At 42.0% G+C, this 13,343-nt stretch overlaps 2 protein-coding genes across 2 annotated transcripts; both read right to left on the bottom strand.

The window, feature by feature from the left end:
* Positions 1-1,530: 1,530 nt before the first annotated feature.
* On the bottom strand, positions 1,531-5,819 carry ifng1r (interferon gamma related). Its single transcript, XM_068586780.1, has 4 exons — positions 5,709-5,819; positions 4,845-4,919; positions 2,425-2,679; positions 1,531-1,668 (listed from the first exon to the last, which is right to left on the bottom strand). Exons 1-4 carry the CDS (start codon positions 5,817-5,819, stop codon positions 1,531-1,533), a joined length of 579 nt encoding a protein of 192 aa, XP_068442881.1.
* A 4,796-nt stretch (positions 5,820-10,615) lies between these two features.
* ifng1 (interferon gamma 1) lies at positions 10,616-12,800 on the bottom strand. The gene is made up of 4 exons (XM_068586990.1): positions 12,675-12,800; positions 12,178-12,252; positions 11,462-11,710; positions 10,616-10,729 (listed from the first exon to the last, which is right to left on the bottom strand). Exons 1-4 carry the CDS (start codon positions 12,798-12,800, stop codon positions 10,616-10,618), a joined length of 564 nt encoding a protein of 187 aa, XP_068443091.1.
* Between the last annotated feature and the right edge of the window lie 543 nt (positions 12,801-13,343).

Here is a 13,343-nt window from a genome sequence, read left to right as displayed (position 1 = left end):
CATTTTTATGACTTTAAATCGCTGCACTGAGTTCATCTGACAGCTGCAGTGATGAGTTAGCTTCCACGAAACACACGCGATGAAGTTATAAACTACAAGAACGCAGCAGCGGCTACTGACTGTTTGCTTCGGCTCATATTTTCATGACAGTTGGGGTCAAACTCTAAAATTCCACAATAAAGATTTGAGGGAAAATTAAAACAAAAGTACATAAATGATAAAAGCCGCGCCTCCCTTCAGGTCTGCAGGGAACGTTGGTTCTTTAACCACAACGCTGGTTCCTGAAGCTGGTATTGAGCTCAATGCAGAGGTCAAAGTTCACCTGTTTGAAGTATTTATAATGCGACATTACAGAGCAAAACGACTTGCGGAGTTCCGCAAGGTTCAATCACGGAGCCTCTGGTTTTTTTTTTTTTTGCAAAACCTCTTAAATACATTTCTATTGATACACATGTTCACTTGTGCCATAGACAAAGCCGTAAGCCACAGGAAGCCGCTGCACACGGCGGTGCAGACAGCTCGACCCGCGAGTCACAGCGAAGCCGACGATTTGAGTTTCTGACTCTTGAACTCGGACTCGACAAGTTGACGACACAATCTCAACTGGAGGTCCGCGTCGCTCTTCTGGAGCTTTCTGTTGAAGCAGCAGAACATTTCCTACTCGTTCTGTCGTGACCTTCAACGACCTCTCGGCGGTGAGGCTCAGATTAAAGTGTAAACTCTGAGGTTCGCGAGTCACGTCATCCTGATTCTCTGTCTTAAGGAAACCAGAAACGTTGGCGTGAACACAAACTCTGAGAAAATAAATGACAAAGTGCATCGTTTTATCCTTAAAAATCATCACACAGATCAGAAAATGACGTTAATTATGTTTAATTCAGTGCATGTGTCAATCAATAAATAGATAAATTATCAGCAATCAGACACATTAAATAGAAAAATAAATATAGGAAGCTACATGTCAGTAAAATACAGAAATCCCATAAGAGTATTTAGTTCAGAGTACATGTACTGCAGTGAAGTACTTCAGTGCTGGACCTGAACTTGTAGTACATTTAAGTATGTCAGTATTCTGTACTTTGTACCATGATGATACCACTAACAGTTAAATATATCATACTTCTATAAGACGAATATTCTGAACATTAAACCATTTGCAGTTTTTAAATAAGTAAAATTTTAGAAATCAAGTATTTTCAGGTGATAATTAGTTTGATATTGTGATGATTGATTATTTCATATAATTATGTTTCATAAACATTTCACAGGATTAAACCGCTTCTTTCAAGTATAAACTCCGAACCTCCTTAAAAATATATGAATTTTACAAAATTACAATATAAATTAGGCTTCAGCTGCTGGTTAATCGTCACTGTAATAAATATTTCTTCTAAATTATCTCTTAAGCCTCTTAACACAGAACAACATTTCAATCTTGGCAATCTCGTAAAATTAGATATTTTTTGCTGATGTCATTAATTTCTCATTACATAATCTTGTTGTTGTTGTTGTTGACGTCTCGTCGGCGCTTCAGGCTCGTGGACGGGTTTTGTTCCTTCGGGCTTGCCGCCTTCGTCGACTCGTCATCGTCACATTTATCGAGCTCGCCTTCTCGTACAGCAACGGAAACTCACCCAAAGCTTTGCTCTGGACGACGGGGTTATCCATCTGCAGGGAGCGACATCCACTTCATTATTCAAACCACACAGACCTGAACACCTGAACACCTGAACACCTGAACACCTGAACACCTGAACGCTCTGCAGAAACCCTCCATAAGCCCAACTTTAAGCCTTCGTACGCTCTACACTGTAAAAAAAACCACACTGTGAAATTGACAGTTATTATCTAGCAGCCATTGACAAGTAACTTACTGTAAAAATAAAAACAGTAGATTATTAGTATTTTGTACAGTACTTTTTGGGTGCAATGATTTTTTTTACAGTAGATTCTTTGTGACTGATTTTCCCACAGTATTATTATTAAAAACAATAATACTAATTATTAAAAATAATAATACTGAAAAGCTTTGACTGCTGTAATATTTGAATGAATACACAGTATTTTACTGGGAAATAGTTTACAGTAGTTTACTGCTCACAAACACAGTACATTTTACAGGCGTTTTTTACAGTGTACATAAACCCTCCATAAGCCCAACTTTAAGGCCTTTGTACGCTCTAGATAAACCCTCCATAAGCCCAACTTTAAGGCCTTTGTACGCTCTAGATAAACCCTCCATAAGCCCAACTTTAAGGCCTTTGTACGCTCTAGATAAACCCTCCATAAGCCCAACTTTAAAGCTTTGTACGCTCTAGATAAACCCTCCATAAGCCCAACTTTAAAGCTTTGTACGCTCTAGATAAACCCTCCATAAGCCGAAGGTTTTGGGCTCTCTCTCTCGGTGGGTGCTGGTCGCTCTACCTGGATGTCTTTGAGAGCCCTCAGTTCACGCAGAAACTTCTCCTGCTCGTGGTATCGGTGTTTCTTCAGCAGCTGGACCTTCTTCAGGATGTATCTCAGCTGCGTTGCCACCTCGCCACCACCGGCTGCGGCGGCCGAGGCAGGAAGCTGGTCGCTCGCGGCCGTGTGGGGGGTCGGGGTCGGCAGCTGCTCCAGCATGCGACCAATCAGCTCCTCGTACTTCTCCAAAACGCCGCTCATGAACACACTCGTCGCCTGGGAGAGGAACAAAAACAATGATGTAAAATCACCGGTATCGTCCTTTTAGCCAAACAAAGCTGCTGTTCCCAAACCTCACACACACATTAAACTGTATACTTACATATAAACATGTATATAAACTGTACACTTACATATAAACATGTATATAAACTGTATACTTACATATAAACATGTATATAAACTGTATACTTACATATAAACATGTATATAAACTGTATACATACATATAAACATGTATATAAACTGTATAAATACATATAAACATGTATATAAACTGTATAAATACATATAAACATGTAAATAAACTGTATACTTACATATAAACATGTATATAAACTGTATACTTACATATAAACATGTATATAAACTGTATACATACATATAAACATGTATATAAACTGTATACTTACATATAAACATGTATATAAACTGTATACTTACATATAAACATGTATATAAACTGTATAAATACATATAAACATGTATATAAACTGTATACTTACATATAAACATGTATATAAACTGTATACTTACATATAAACATGTATATAAACTGTATACTTACATATAAACATGTATATAAACTGTATACATACATATAAACATGTATATAAACTGTATACATACATATATAAACCTCAAGGTCGAGGAATCGGCAACAACTCAAAGCGGTCAGAGGTCAACGAGGTCAACGAGGTCTGGCATTTTATTAATTAGTGAAGGCCGAGTTGACGATTCAGGTTCAGGGTGTAAACTTTGACGAAGTGTGTTTTCAATAGTGTGTCGTGTTTTGTTAACAGAACAAAATATGTGAAACTGAAGCGACAGACTGGAACACATTCAAACGCTGGCAGCTGTGTTGTGGCGAGCGGGAAACTGCATGGAAACCCAGAGGGCCGCGTCGGTGGGCGTCAGGCTGAAACTGTTCCTGTGTCTCGTGTGAACACCTTCTGATGGAAACTTGTCCTGGCTGCAACAGTATTCTGACTTTTCCGGCAGCGCGTCGTTGTCATTTGTTTTTTGTTGGATCTCAACAACGAGACAAAAGAAGTCAAAATCTTGTCGCAACAATACTTTCTTCTCCATGAAGTAGAGAGAATCTAAACCAGCACAATCTACTCGTTGATTATCTCTAAATGTGTATCTAGTTATGTGTTTGACGCAAAGACTGAGCGACTGTTGTATAAAACTGTAAATCATAGCTTGTTTCATGAAAAGAAAAGCCCCAAACTGCTGTATCTGGATGTATTGAACATCATAAGTAATATACAAGTGAAATATATACTTTGGTAGATGAGAAAATAGCCCCAATGGTCCCAATGGTCCCATTTGGGTCCATTGGGACCATTGGGTCCAATGACCCCAATGAACCCAATGGACCCAATGGGACGATTGGGACCAATTGGACCCAATGACCTCAATGTCTGAACAACATCTCACATGTGTTCCTTTTATCACAACACAACATTATTCAAACAGCCCTGGTGGCTGCAGACACACACCTCATAGTTCATGTATGACACTTTCGAGCAGAGGCCTTAAAATAGAAGCTTTTTTAATGTTGAAACCTTCAGATCTCAACCTGGTTTCCATCTTGTTCTTGCTTATTGTCATCGGGACAAACGGCTTGAACCGACACCGCAGCCTAGTTTGCGATGTGTGGATCTTATCGCGATCTGATCTCGGTAACCGCACGCGTCACAACAAGCTGCAAGCGGCTGCAGACCTGCGACAGACTCCTGTTGTGTCGGAGCTCGGCGCTCGATACCAACCGTGAAGTGTCTCTTTGTGTGATCGTCCGTGAAGATGAAAGTTTAAGCCGAAGCTTGAGAGCAGTGGAGCTGCAGGATGCAGAGCACAGACCCGACCACAAGAACCTCAACGCTGCGATAAAGGAACTGAGACAGAAACCAGAGGAAAGCACCGGCCGGCTGCAGACTCTGAGCTGTTGCATCCAGTCTTTATGCTAAGCTAAGCTAGGCTAAAACATGCAGACAGAGTGATCTCAATCCTCTGGCCTCAGAAAGACAGAACATATTGAATATGTTATTGAACTGTTGCTCTAGAGGTTTCGGTGGAGACGGTGAAGTGATGACTCGTGTAAATAAAACCAGATCAGACTTTATGTTTCTCTGTGAAGACGTATAGAAGTTATTTACCTCCATGTTTCCGGCCAGTGGATCTCTGGAGAAGACCGGCTTCCTGTCAAATCTCGCTCTCGCCTCTGGGATCTTCTGCAAAAAAAAGAGCAGGTCAAGTTTCATGGTAATAAATACAGAATCCCCCAAAAATGATGAACATTAATGTGAAAAGCGTCATACGGTGAGTTCAAGGACAGTCTGACATCTCAGCTTTAAAACATTGATGTCGATGGGATAATCAAAAACAGGACAAATTATAAAATACGTAAAAAAGTTAGATTTTAATGTTTTTCTATTGTTTTTATTGGTGCGTTCAAGGAGCTCAGATTCTAGACTTCTGCATTAAAACTGTCTTGGTGGTGCGTTCAAGGACACTCCGACACCTGAGATTCATGTGTCATCTGCTGCAAAGCAGAGAAGTTGTTTCCTGCACTTAAAAAAAAAAAGTGCCTTCTGCATCCGTCTGTTAGAGCTCAGGAGTCAGATTGTCCTTGAATGCACCATCAAGGAAGAGCAGCCCTGCTCCTGAAGTGCACATGAAATCCTCTACAAGTTGAAACACTTTAAACACACATTCTATAAATGGTGTGTGTGTGTGTGTTATGTGTGTGTGTGTGTGTGTGTGTGTGTGTGTGTGTGTGTGTGTGTGTGTGTGTGTGTGTGTGAGAGAGAGTGTTTGTGGTGGGTGTGAAGGCAGCAGGAAACAGTTTTTGAAGTACTGCACAACAAATTCTCACGCATAATAAGCACACTAGCAGCTGTAGCAATAGTAGTAGTCGTGGTACTCGCATTAGTACTCATACTACTTGCAGTACTACTCGTACTACTTGCAGTAGTACTCGTAGTACTTGCTGTAGTACTTGCAGAGCGTGCAGTACTCACGTAGTGCTGCAGGAGGTTTTTGATGGTCGAGTTGATGTCGGCGGTGTTGAAGGCTGCCTGGACATGCCAGACGCTCAGCCAGAGCGTCACACAGAGCACCAAGGACACCATGCTGCCGCCGCTCCAGCAGTGACTCTCCTGCAGGTCGCCGGTTCGATTCCCGAGACGGGGCCTTTTTCTTTAAATCGCTGACGTAGCGACAAAACACACCTGTCCGGTCTGTCTGGCGGTCTCTCTCTCTCTCTCTGATGTCTCTCTGTGACGGTGCGGTGTCTCTCGCCCCTGGAGTCGTCTGCAGCTGAGCGACTCGGCGTGGACGTTTATACCTCCAGAAACTCGAGGAGAGAGAGAGAGCGAGCGGCGCTGCGATGATCTAAGTGTGAAAATTGTGGTTGTTGCGGAGTTTCCTTTAAATCACCAAAGTTCATAGAAGTGGGTGAGGGGTCTCCCACTCTCATGCGCGACGCCTCGCTGCTGCTGCAGAGACGCTCGGCAGCCGCGACGCTGCTCACGTGGTCAGTGGTGTCACTGGTCACACTGGGAACGCTCCTGGTCCTGATGGGAGGCCGCTGGGCTCAGTGGGGAGCCGCTGCATTCACTTAAACATGAACTCTGACCCCTGCGTCGGCCCGCCCTCACGCTTCGGGGTTCAGGGTCTCGCTCAAGGTCACTTGGACCAGCGGACCGGGTCGGCACCGGGACATCGAACCGCCGAGCTTGTTGTTAATACACAAGAATGTACAAGAAGAAACTACGTAGCAAAGGAACACGTTGAATCAGTTTGTAGCAAAAAGTAATGGATGCAACTAAAGATGAAGTTAAAGTTATGAAGATGATGAAAAATAAATCGTTTTAAAGGGACATGAACGAGTGAAAGACCTTCCATTGACCCTGTGTGTGTGTGTGTGTGTGTGTGTGTGTGTGTGTGTGTGTGTGTGTGTGTTCACTGTACTTCCTCGTTCATGAGTGAATGGATAACGTATGATTTGCTTTCGTGGTACATCTACACATTGCAACATGTTTGGTAGGTTTCGCTCTGGCTTGTAGATGATATTGAACTATTTGGTGAATTTAATAAAAGTAACAGAGACTGAAGAGCAGATGACGACGGAAGTTCAGTCATGAAGCTCACACCCTGACGGGTGTGAAGTGTTTCTGATGCCCTGAACAGTCCCTGTTGTAGTTTAAAGGAAACTAAAGAAGCTTTTCTTGTCAACTACACACACCTATTTACACACACACACACACACACACACACACACACTCAGTGATACTTGTCTGGAAACACATGGAGCTGAGCTGCAGGGCGGCGGCACACAGGTGGGCAACCTTCTGCGTCAAAGGAAACAGAAGAAGAAAGTGAAACCAGACGAGTGTCTTCAGGGAAGACGTGTTCCTGTAAAGTGGACGCTGGACGTCCGTCATCCAGGTACCAGGACGGAAAACACAACTGACAGACGCTCCGGGAGGTTGTTCGGCCTTTTCACATGTCTAAACATTAGATCCCAACATTTATTATCAAGTCGCAGTCTTGATTTTTGGTTGTCACCATCTTGGTTTTTTTGGAAGTCGCCATCTTGGTTTTTGGTTGTTGCCAATCTTGTTTTTTTTTCAGTCGTCGAAAGTGAAGCAGAACAAAGTTAAAGAGGGTTTATTAGAGAGAACATTCAGGTGAGGGCCCATTGGGCCCCAATACACCTGATAGACCCCAATAGCTCCAATAGACCCAATGGGCCCAATAGACCCAATGGGCCTGAATAGAGACCAATGGCCCCAATGGAGACCAATAGCCCCAATAGAGACCAATGGCCCCAATAGACCCAATGGCCCCAATGGAGACCAATAGACCCAATAGAGACCAATAGCCCCAATAGAGACCAATGGCCCCAATAGACCCAATGGCCCCAATAGAGACCAATGGCCCCAATAGACCCAATGGCCCCAATAGACCCAATAGAGACCAATAGCCCCAATAGAGACCAATGGCCCCAATAGAGACCAATGGCCCCAATAGACCCAATGGCCCCAATAGACCCAATAGAGACCAATAGCCCCAATAGAGACCAATAGCCCCAATAGACCCAATAGAGACCAATGGCCCCAATAGAGACCAATGGCTCCAATGGGCCCAATAGACCCAATGGGCCTGAATGGAGACCAATAGCCCCAATGGGTCCAATGGGGCTATTTGAATTATCTCATGTGCCAAACCTTATATTTCACTTGTTTATTACTTATGGAGTTCAATACTTCCAACTCCAGCAGTGTTTGGCTTTTTCTTCCCATGAAGCAAACTATGATCCTTCAGTTTGCCTCCAGGCTGAATTGGTAAAACGCTGTAAGTCAGCAGACTGTCAGAGAGAAAGTAGGAAGTCAGCAGAAAGTCAGTCAAAGATCATTTGAGTTCAGGCTGATATTTGAAAATGAAACTGTTATAAATTCCTCAAAACAGAAATAAAAGTCCACCTGTGAAACCTCTTCCTGTTTGTATGTGTGTGTTTGTTGGAGAAACCCTCGTAACGTACGAACATCTCTCAACACCTGAACCTGCTGAGCTCCACACTAAACTCTCTTTCCCTTTTTTGAAGCTGAAGAAAAGTGAAAATAGGACAAAGAAATGATTGAAAAGCAGCATTTTATATATTTTAGTATTCAACTTTCTTTGTTTGCTGACAGGAGTAGTGGGAGAAGTATTCAAAGTCTTTACTGACGTAAAAGTACTAATACCACATAGTCTACAAGTAATACTCTACAAGTAATAAAGCTGCATTAAAACTTTACTGAAGTAAAACTATGAAAGTTTTATCCACTCTGTGTATTTAAAGTCAAAGTACTGATAGTTTGCTGCTCATTGTTTTTCCTTCTTATTCTTCAATAATGACAATAACAATAAATATCTGCAGAAAGGTACGAACCTCTTGATGAAATGTAGACGTATCCTGACAAAGAAAAGGCCCAGAGGCCCACACCAAACATTAAAACACACAACAATATGTTCATGGATTATGAAACAAGGTCCCGAGAGATGAGGAGCAACCTGATGAAAGATCATCGTTTTAGTGTATTTTACATCTGATTTAAGACACGGGTCAAAACACCCGCTAACACAAGAGATGCTAACAGAGAGCTAACACAAGAGATGCTAACAGAAAGCTAACACAAGAGCTGCTAACAGAGAGCTAACACAAGAGATGCTAACAGAGAGCTAACACAAGAGATGCTAACAGAAAGCTAACACAAGAGATGCTAACAGAAAGCTAACACAAGAGCTGCTAACAGAGAGCTAACACAAGAGATGCTAACAGAAAGCTAACACAAAAGCTGCTAACAGAGAGCTAACACAAGAGATGCTAACAGAAAGCTAACACAAGAGATGCTAACAGAGAGCTAACACAAGAGATGCTAACAGAGAGCTAACACAAGAGATGCTAACAGAAAGCTAACACAAGAGATGCTAACAGAGAGCTAACACAAGAGATGCTAACAGAGAGCTAACACAAGAGATGCTAACAGAAAGCTAACACAAGAGATGCTAACAGAGAGCTAACACAAGAGATGCTAACAGAAAGCTAACACAAGAGGAAGGTTCTTTCAGTCTTTTAGGTTTTAATTGACTCAAATCGGACTTTTCAAACCCCCATGATTCAGTTCTTCTAAACTTCAGGAGAAAATGAACACTTCTGTTTTTCTGGCGTCAGCTTTTCTGAGAAAAGCCCCGTCCTCAGTTCGGACGGAGGGGAAACCCCTCCAGCGCCTCACCTGCCGCTCAGACACCAACACGCCGTTCAGGTGAACGTGTGATTTATTCTTTCACGAAAAAGACAATTTAAAGCTTTTAAAACATCAAACAATTAAAACTAATTCAAGTGCAAAAAACATCAGAAAACTAAAATATTCAGTTTCCTGAAGTCTTTTTTTCTCTTTTGTCGTTTTGACTTCTACTCGTTGGTCACGCCCAGAGGGGGGGGGGTCTCATTACATCACCAGCTGAGGGGAGTCCCTCCGTGTGATTGGTGCAGGACCCGGGGACACGATGATGTCACAGTGATGTCACAGAAATCACATCTGTGGGAGTCTTTCATTTTTTCTTTTTCTTTTTTTGTGTAATTTCTCTTCATTTTCTCTCTTCAAAAGCATCCAAACAGGTTTTAATGTACTTAAGCAGAACTTTGAGGTACTTGTACTTTACTTGTACTTCATTTCATACTTCTACTAACGTCGTTATCGTTTGTGTTTTTTACTCAACTTAACTTTTTACGTAACTTTTGTTGAAACTCTTTGTGGATTCTTTGTGTTAACGCGTCACAAGTTGTGAATAACGTGTTTAGATTGTGTGTTGCTGTTTTGAAACTTCCTTCATCTTCATCTCTGCTACCAGATTACAACAGAAACCAGTATGAAGCCTGTCGGTGTAAAACTCTTCCGGCTGTAATATTATTCTGTTTAAACCTCATTTTGTTGTATGTTAAAAAAAGAAAGAAGAAAAAAAGTATTTGAAAGTGTCAAACAGGGAAAGTGAGACTTTCACTTGGTGCTGATTTCTGCTTTTATTCAAATGTACAAGTTGAAATGACAAGAAAAATAAGTTAAGTTAAATTATTTCTTAAATAAATTAAAAAATACATTAAATGATCACAACAATAAATATGACTAATAAGTGAAGTGACTGGATTGATAACTGACATCAAGTAAACCCTTTAAATAACAAAATAAATATCTGAAACTGAAAATCTGACTGATGGATTGAAGATTAAAAAATGATTCATTTCAAAATGAAAATAAACACAAAAAACATTTGATTAATCTAAAGAGAGACAATTAGTTGACATGCAAACTAATTTCCAGCACCACAAACACACTCAGAGCTTTTGATGATGATGATGATGATGATGATGTCATCAGCATCATTAAGCAGAGGAGGAGTGGGCGTGTCCACATCCGTAGGAGCCAATCACAGAGGCCGCCTGGTAGACCTCGTTGAACTGAGCCAGAGCCCTCCTCTGGTCGTACGGGTCGTCCACCTGCAGACCGACAGTTATGATGAAATATAATATACTGTATCATTACACAATATGTTTTTCTGTCAGTTTTATCGCTACTTGGATTACAGTTATTCAGTTAAAATATGCATTTTATCTTTTCCACGAGAAGAAATCTAACACTAGACTGTAAAATATTGACGCAAGGTCTTTGTGATGTCACCATTTCTTTCTGAAGAGCCGTTGTGAAGCTCACGGTGGCCAGCCCTCTATTAGGCAGAATTTTAATCCTAAATATAATCTTTATTTCTAAAAATCCCCCCGTGAAGTTCTCCTGAACGACATCCAACTCATTTGGTTTCAGTTTGAGTGCTTCAGTGTTGACTTAATGTTTCAGCTTTGGTCTCAAACTTTGGGTGGAGGTTTGGCGTCAGGTGTATAAATACACTAATACACATATTTGACTCAGTAAGTTGTTATTTGGAGTTTTTGCACAGGTAACCGGAGCTCATTCAAGGTCTGTTGACTCCATGATCAAACTGCTGTGATGCAGGGAAAACACAACTCAGGCCTCTGACTCTGCTCGCCCACTGACTGCGTACCGAAAGCTTCCATTTCTTTACAAAAAAAGAAGCAACTGAAACCAAGCGAACATGCTGTCATCGGCCAAAGTTCACAGACATCGAGACTCAACATGCAACCTCACCAACAAAAAACAAAAAAAAGAAGCTGTGTCATGCTAAACGCTGTTAACGAGACGCGGCGGACGCTCACCTTGATGTTTTTCAGCTTGTGAAACACGTCCTCTTTGTCGTGGTTCATCTGGCCCAGGCGTCTCCTCAGCTCCTCCGTCTTGCTCTGGTATTCCTTCACCGCCTCCTCCACCTGAGACCTTTCGTCGTCGGACTTCAGGTGGTCCAGCAGGGGGGTCCCGTTGCCGTCGGGCTGCTGGTTGTTCTGCAGGATGTTGGAGAAGATCTGAGTGTAGACGTCCAGAGTGGCGTTCACCACATGAACTTTTCTCTGTGGAGGAGAGGAGGGGAAGGTTAAGTCGCTGCAAACGGACTAACGCAATTCTGATTGAAGGAGTAAATGAAATTAACTTAAAACTATTGATGTAAACTATTGATACTGCCGATAAATGTTCGAACTGGGACGATAATCAATTTTGGAGTTCCTCAGGGCCCAATTCTGGGTCCTCTTCTTTTCCCCTTTCAACAGTTCCGCTCTGCCTCGTTAATCAGCATCAGCACCAAACACTTCAAAACTATACTTAAATAAAAATGTCTTCGTGTGAGTTCACATATTGTCGGTGACCTATGAGAACCATGTGTCTCCGCAATGTCGACTTTAAACAAGTCGTAGAACACTTAACCCTTTGATTGTCCTTAGAAAGCGTAAATGTGGCGAGACATGGTTTTCTAAAAATCTTTGAGTGAAGATGTTCATCCTAACAGAAGAACAGGAGAGATAATAACGTGTTTGTGTACCTGGCAGGAGGTGTTGATGCTCTTGATGACAGAGTCGAAGAGAGGTTTACTGCCGATCTCCTGACCCTTCAACTTCTAAAACACAAACAAGAAACACATTTTAATATCACATTTTCTGTTCAAGGGTTAGCCAGTACAACACAATCACTTGCTGATACAAACTATGTTGTTAAAGTACTTGTAGTATCTGTAAATATTGCAAATACTGAAAGTTGGCAGCGAACACTTTGTCAAATCTGTCATTTGTAGATGTTCATAGAGGCCTTGTAGTAGAGTGCAACGATCTATTTAAAAATGCCATTTTCACCTATTAATTTGTGCACATAACATTTCACAAGAACTCAAATGTCAACTTCTGTGTAATCTAAAAAGACAAGTTTCCTTAAATAAAAGCTGAAACCACTTTAAACCCTCTAATCACAAGCACAGGCGAAGCTGCACAGAAAACGATAGAGGCTCTCAAATTAAGCCCTGTGGGACGCCACAGGTAGACTCACCAGCACGTCTGCGATGGACTCTTGGGTTTGTTGCATCCTTTTATCAACAAACTGGCAAGGACTCCCAGATGTGAACGCAACTTCCAGTAGGACCAGTAGACACAGTGGAGCACAGAACGAAGACATGATGGAGCGCTAACGTTGTTCTGTAGAAAGAGCGTCTTCTGAGGAAGGCTGAGTTAAAGAGTGAGATGCTGCGATGGCAAGTCAATGATACTATCTGTTGACCTGTGGGTCTATATATACAGCTGTGTGCATCCCTGCCTGTGTCATTGTGTGTCTGTGTGTCTGTGTGGTTGTGGTCTGTGGGCTTTCGGCTGCAGCATCAGAAACAGCAGTATCGACAACAGTTTTCCTCTAAAACTAATTCTGCTGCTGCTAAACTCACACACAAAGGAGTCTCCCTGGTCAGGTTTCCACATCCATCCACTGAGCACACACACATGCACAGCAGGGAGGAGACCCCCTGGTTAGAGTGGTTTAACTGGAGGAAGACCAGTTCGTCAAAGATTTTACGAAGAAATCAGTGTGTAAGGTTAATTGCTTATGCGAGTGACATCAGTGGTGTACGTGTGTGTGTGTGGTTCAACGAGTGCAAACAACCACATGTACCTTGATGAAACTATGCAGGTCTGTTTGCAGCGTTTCTGCATTGCAGCGTCTGCAGGT

The sequence above is a fragment of the Clinocottus analis genome, unplaced genomic scaffold, assembly GCF_023055335.1.
Source record: "Clinocottus analis isolate CAN_PGR_092001 unplaced genomic scaffold, fCliAna1.0.p SCAF_20, whole genome shotgun sequence".
Classification (NCBI taxonomy): Eukaryota; Metazoa; Chordata; class Actinopteri; order Perciformes; family Cottidae; genus Clinocottus; species Clinocottus analis.
Note: the sequence above shows the minus strand (reverse complement) of the source record. Positions and strands in the feature narration are given on the sequence as shown.